Source organism: Dasypus novemcinctus, chromosome 3 (assembly GCF_030445035.2).
Source record: "Dasypus novemcinctus isolate mDasNov1 chromosome 3, mDasNov1.1.hap2, whole genome shotgun sequence".
In the NCBI taxonomy this organism is placed as follows: Eukaryota; Metazoa; Chordata; class Mammalia; order Cingulata; family Dasypodidae; genus Dasypus; species Dasypus novemcinctus.
In genome coordinates, this window is record NC_080675.1 from 4,123,747 (window position 1) to 4,129,746 (window position 6,000).

General features: G+C 59.4%; 1 protein-coding gene across 2 annotated transcripts in view; it reads right to left on the reverse strand.

Moving 5' to 3' along the window:
* PPP2R5C (protein phosphatase 2 regulatory subunit B'gamma) overlaps positions 1–3,283 on the reverse strand; it is a 183,281-nt gene extending 179,998 nt beyond the window's left edge. Inside the window, exons 1-2 of one of the 2 annotated variants that reach the window (XM_058291566.2) lie at positions 3,065–3,283; positions 2,254–2,319 (exon numbers count right to left, since the gene is read on the reverse strand). In XM_058291566.2, coding sequence (XP_058147549.1) covers positions 2,254–2,319; positions 3,065–3,091 — 93 coding nt within the window. In that variant the 5' untranslated portion in view covers positions 3,092–3,283. The remainder of the gene's footprint in view (positions 1–2,253; positions 2,320–3,064) is intronic. The other variant, XM_058291558.1, reaches the window with a different exon arrangement.
* Positions 3,284–6,000: the final 2,717 nt, after the last annotated feature.

Sequence of the window (6,000 nt, forward strand, 5' to 3'; positions counted from 1 at the left end):
CCAGGATTGTATTACAGGGACCACCCTCTCCACCTTGAAGTGGTGTATTAAGTCAACTTTTAGGTTAAGTCAGCTTTTGGGCCAACTTCTTTCACGCTTTCTCTGTGAGGATTATTTCCCAAACCTTCTGGCTACTCTGCCCTGCATTGGTCCACGTTGCCCATTATTTTGTTTTGAGGCTCTGAAGCCCCAAACTTTCTAACTGTCCAAACGGAGGTGAATTCACAGGAAAATCTGAGTAACTGCCGATTGTGCAGGGGATGTGGTATTATAAGGCTTGAAAAGTGGCATAGGAATATCAAACCTATTTGAATCGTTCAGGTTGAAATATCCAAATTAAGAGTAACACCGAGAGACAGGAGAGAAAAAAACAGTGTAGTGATGGTTTAATTCACCTGCATGAGTCAATCACATTTGGTAAGTGGGTGGAACTAGAAGTAAGAAGCAAGATGAAGCCTAAGGAGAAAAAGCCAACAATAAAAGAGCATGGGTCAACTCAAAGTTCACATGCACCGAAGGCGTCAATCTCAAAATAGTTTACACAATGATCTGCCACGTGGCATGCCCTGCTGCCTCTGGTGTCCTTACGAGGAAGCACTGCAGGGCCCAACATTTCAGCATTTTTCAGTGGTAATTTCAAACTCTGTAGCTCCAGCTCTTAAGACAGCAGCACTAAAAAAATACAAAAAGACAAGTGTGGTTTCACATTCAGACACTGCATGCCACAGCGATGAAGGTTTAGGCCCCTGGCAGTGTACACTAAACATAGGTGTTCTACATTGCAGCATGGTGGGGATCCTCCAACTATTGATGGCGTTTTTAGGTTCAAACCTAATCGCACCCATCTCTGACTATGTCTTTCCACTAAAACGGGAATAAATGAAAACATACACAGTGGAATTCCTTTGTGCCCCAAACAGTGAGAGGAGACAGGCAAGTTAGCAAGAAAGGTTTGAGGAGCATTCAGAAATCTTAGAAGTTGTAATCAAAGGTCAACCAACAAATAATACAGCCCTCTGAAGAGCTAATAAATTTCATCTATATCAATTTAATCAAAAGGGTGACATGAGTAAGCAAGTCAAATGTAAGAATGTAAAATGTGATTATCTGCAATAAAGCAAGGGTAAAAATTGTTGCTTCTGTTTTTGTTTTTGTTTTCTTTTGAGAGGGCAGCAGATTTGTTGGGATAAACCAGCTGCTAAAAAGGGAGGCAGGCTTAGGATACATCTCACTAGAGGAAAGATAACCTGGGGCTATGAAGCGGCTGCTACAGATAATCACCAGTTAACTGCATTTCCCCCAACAGAATTCAACTCTTTTCAATTTGGCAGACAGGAAGGGGTCTGACACTTGCAAATTAATGTCATTTGTGATAAGACCAGGGACCTCAATGATCCCGCTCTGGAAAACTACAACACTAAATTAAGCAGTGTCTCTCTGCTATCATCTGACTTAAGAAGGCTTATTAGCTCTGTCTGCTTCCCCACAGCTGCCTGGACCTTTAGCCCGAGCTGCTCTAGTTCAAGGACCATTAGTCACAAGGCAGAGAAGGCAAAAGTAAGTGGTGACGGTGCAAATCCTCTCGCAGCACAACAGTGTCAAGGAATGACAGTTCCACCCAGTAAACGCAATCTTCAATGAGCATTCCAGCACTTCCTCAAGTGGGCAAGAAGCCAAGAAGCAAAAAAAGTTAAGAGCCGGACAATGCTAAAGAGGGAGAAAGGGAAGGAGAAAGAGAATGTGAAAGATGGTAAAAAATTGTACAAAAACACCAAAATTAGATCAACCAAAAAATATCAACACTATTAGGGAAAGGGGCTCAGAGACCAGGCATCAACAAAAAAAGGCCCTAGCCTAGGATAGCTTCCCCAGCAGCCGCCGAGGCTGCAGGAAGGAAAAAGAGTGATGGAGAAGACAGAACGAGCCACCCAACAAGGGACTGGGCAGCTTGGGAAGGCAGGAACCTAAGGCTAAAAGGAACTCAAGTCCAGAGCTGCCAAGGTCAAGGGGGAATGTGAATGAACTTCAGAACACCAGCTCCACAACTTTCACGAAAATTCTCATATTATTCCCTAGTGGAATGTTAAATACCTAAATAACTAAAATACAATGATATGAAAGATGCCACACACACACACACACACACAAATCTCACATAGGGAAACAAAGAAGACTAAGTTTTATCACCCTCGGTTTTTCTTAATTTAAAATGTACTCATGAAAAACAGAATGTGAATACTTGAGAAGACTTACCTCCGATTCTACCGTGTCTGTTCCTTCTCTCGAACTTTTTCCACTCTTTCCTGCTTTTGCTGAATCCTGGGGAAAATGAAGCAAAATCAATTAGGCGTCTCAATTTTTAGACTGCTGAACTTCCAACAAACCAAATGCACATTTTAAATTGATTTATACAATTTAACGAGGACTTCTGATAGTTTTAACCACCACCACCAATTTCCTCCATGTCGCTGAGAGATGCGACACTGCGATGCTCCCCCTACCCGCCCCGCCGACACTCAGATCCTCCTCGTGCTCTCGATCTGGATTTGGGGTTGAAGCAGAAAAAGGGTGAGTCCAATTTTAAACAGCCTTCCTGGCTTTCGGAACCTTTTCGCTGCCCCGCCCCCCGCCAAGCAGCAGGCGGGTGACACGGAAACTCTATGGCGCTGCACCTGGGGCAAACCCGGCCCCCGCCCCCGGCAAACGCAGCTCGCCCGCACACAGTCCCCGCCCGCCCGGAGCACCCCAGGGTGTCCGAGCCTTGGAGCGTCCCTCCGAGCAGCACGAGGCTGCGCGCAGGCACCACGCGGGGGCTACCCCGCTCCGTCGCCCCGTGCCCAGGGCTCCCTCCCGAGGGCCCCGGAGCCCCTGCCCCCGCAGGTGCGCCGCCCGCCAACCACCCCGGCGCCGCCCCAGGCCCGCCCCGCCGCGGCCCAGACGCCCCCTCGGGGACCCCCGCGCGGCCAGAGGCCCCTCAGCGCCCCGCCGCCCGGGCAGTTTCCCTGCCCGCCCCCCGCGCGGCCCGCGCCCCGCCCCCGCCCCGCCGCCCGGGCCCAGGACTCACTTTCTCCTTCTTGCTTTTATTCGGCATGGCTGGTGCGGGCCGCCGTCCCCGCCGCCGCCAGGCCCCCTCAGCACCGCCCCCGTCCCGGCCGCCGCCGCCGCCACCGCCGCCGCCGCTGCCGCCGCCCGGGGACTGAGTCGCCCGCTCGCCCTCGCTTCCCCTTTCCCAGCGCCCAGAAGCTGCGGCAGCCGCGGCGGCGGCGGCAGCGGCGGCGTCTCTCCGCCCCGCCCCCGGCAGGCCCCGCCCCTCCCCAGCCCGCCCCGCCCCGCCGCCCGCCCCACCTCCGTCCCCGCCCCGCCGCCCTCAACGGCGCCCTGCCATTGGCCGAGACGCCCTCACGTGCCCCTAACGCTCTCCCGCCTCCCCGCCCCCTGCTCGCTGCCTCGATCTCACACCTCTGGCGCGCCGGCTCTCGCGTCAGCCGCCAAGTCGGCGGCAAGGGACCGGCGGCGCCTGAAGGCGGTCGGGCTGAGCCAGCGTGTAGGGGAAGCAGGGGGCTGTGGAGAAGCCGCACGGAGAGAGCGGGGCGGGGGGTGGAAGTGAGGTGTGAAAGAGGTAAATGTGAAACGTGTGGGAGCAACTTCTTTAGCCGGCGGGACGCGACCCGGCGCTCCTTTCCCTCACCGCCGCAACTCTCGCCGAGCGTGATTGTGCGCCTGCGTACGGGGGCGGCCGCGGAGGCCCCCGAACCCCGCACATGGGGACGGCCGCGGAGGTCCCCGAGCCGCGCGAGCGGCGGTTTCGCTGGGCCCTGCCAGGCTCGCCCCCTGCCGCCTCGGCTCCGCCCCGCCAGTCTTCGCTCAATCTCGGCCCCGCCTCGCCAGTCTCGGCCCCGCCCCACCAGCCTTCGCTCAGCCTCGGTCCCGCCCCGCCAGCCTTCGCTCAGCCTCGGCCCCGCCCCGCCAGCCTTCCCTCAGCCTCGGCCCCTCCCCACCAGCCTTCGCTCAGCCTCGGCCGCGCCCCGCCAGCCTTCCCTCAGCCTCGGCCCCTCCCCGCCAGCCTTCGCTCAGCCTCGGCCCCTCCCCGCCAGCCTTCGCTCAGCCTCGGCCCCTCCCCGCCAGCCTTCGCTCAGCCTCGGCCCCGCCCCGCCAGCCTTCCCTCAGCCTCGGCCCCTCCCCACCAGCCTTCGCTCAGCCTCGGCCGCGCCCCGCCAGCCTTCCCTCAGCCTCGGCCCCTCCCCGCCAGCCTTCGCTCGGCCTCGGCCCCTCCCCGCCAGCCTTCGCTCGGCCTCGGCCCCGCCCCGCCAGCCTTCGCTCGGCCTCGGCCCCGCCCCGCCAGCCTTCGCTCGGCCTCGGCCCCGCCCCGCCAGCCTTCGCTCGGCCTCGGCCCCGCCCCGCCAGCCTTCGCTCGGCCTCGGCCCCGCCCCGCCAGCCTTCGCTCGGCCTCGGCCCCGCCCCGCCAGCCTTCGCTCGGCCTCGGCCCCGCCCCGCCAGCCTTCGCTCGGCCTCGGCCCCGCCCCGCCAGCCTTCGCTCGGCCTCGGCCCCGCCCCGCCAGCCTTCGCTCGGCCTCGGCCCCGCCCCGCCAGCCTTCGCTCGGCCTCGGCCCCGCCCCGGCTCCGCCCTGCCTGCCTCGGCCCTGCAGGCCCTGCCGCCCCCGGCGCGGGTCCAGTTTTGTTGATTTCACTTTGGCTGGATCTTGAGAGCCACGTAAGAAAACCTCTGCAGTATGACCAGGAGCCACCGGATTTTCTCAACTCCTAAGCGCCCTGGAGAGATGCACTTTCAAGGACGAAAACTGAACTTTTCCAGCCACTCCCTCCTCCTCGGGGAGGAGACGCAGGGGGGCCCAGGCTCTCCCGTGGGCCTGGGGTCTCGCCCGCAGCGACCACCGAGCTGCCGCCTAACCGGGCGGCCCCAGGAGTCGCTGCGTTCGCTCGGCTCTGGAGAGCGGCGGGGCGAAGCCTTTCAGCGGCTCCCTGAGCGGCCCTGCGCTGGGAAAGCAAGAACTGGAGAAAAAGGGGAAACCCCAAAGCGGGGGCGTGGAGGCAGGGAGTCCTTCCCCAGGTGCCGCGCGCTGCGACCCCTGCGGGCCAGGGGGCCGCTGCAGCTTCGGGACGGCTCTCCTGGAGTTCTCTAAGTGGGTTAATGTAATCTTCCAAACAAACGGCTTAAAGAGGTGGGGGCGCAGTGTCCCCTCATTAATTACCTTTCGTTTCATCTTTAGAACTAAGGGATCCCGGTTGCGACTCTGGCATGCTTTGCCAGAACTGAACTTCTTTCAGAAAACAAGTGGGGGGTGTCACTGAAGGACTTTAAATTGGGGAAGTGACGTGCTCACATTTGCGTGTCAGAAGACGCGCGAGGCACGGGCGTGGGGAAGGGGCGCGTGGGGCAGAGGCAGGAGCCGGGGGAGCCCAGGACCTGGCCCGGCGGGAGGGGGAGCAGGCCGAGGGCTGAAGCCAGCCTTGCCAGCGACACCGCAAAGCACGGCTTCGTGGCCGAGGAGGGGGCAGCGCGGAGAGCACGTGTGGGTGTGAGCCGCGTGGGCAGCGTGCCCGCAGGGTCGTGCAGGCTGGCGAGACAAACCCGACGCCCCGCAGAGAGGTGCTAGCTGCACGTGCGTAGTATTCATCAGGTCAGCCTTGAGACTGAGAGCGGGTAGAGATGCCAGAAAAAGTCACTGCCACCCAAGAACCTTGAAACCATGGAAACCAGAGAGATGTGACTCAACGCAGGCGCCTGACACACGTGCACCTCGCGGCCGCTGAGCTGGTGTTCACCGCTCCACGTTGGAGAGGGCCACTCCAGCCCTCCAGCTGCTGGCAACTGCTCAAGGCTCACGGGGTCGCCGGGTGGGGGGGTTGCAGGAGCTCTTGCCATAGCCATAGCTCCTGCTCACCAAACTCGGCCCTCCCACGGCATAAAGAGGTTGTGAATGCACACTCATGGAGTGCACTTGTGTGTGTCTGCATGTGTACTCACGTGTGTCAGTGTTT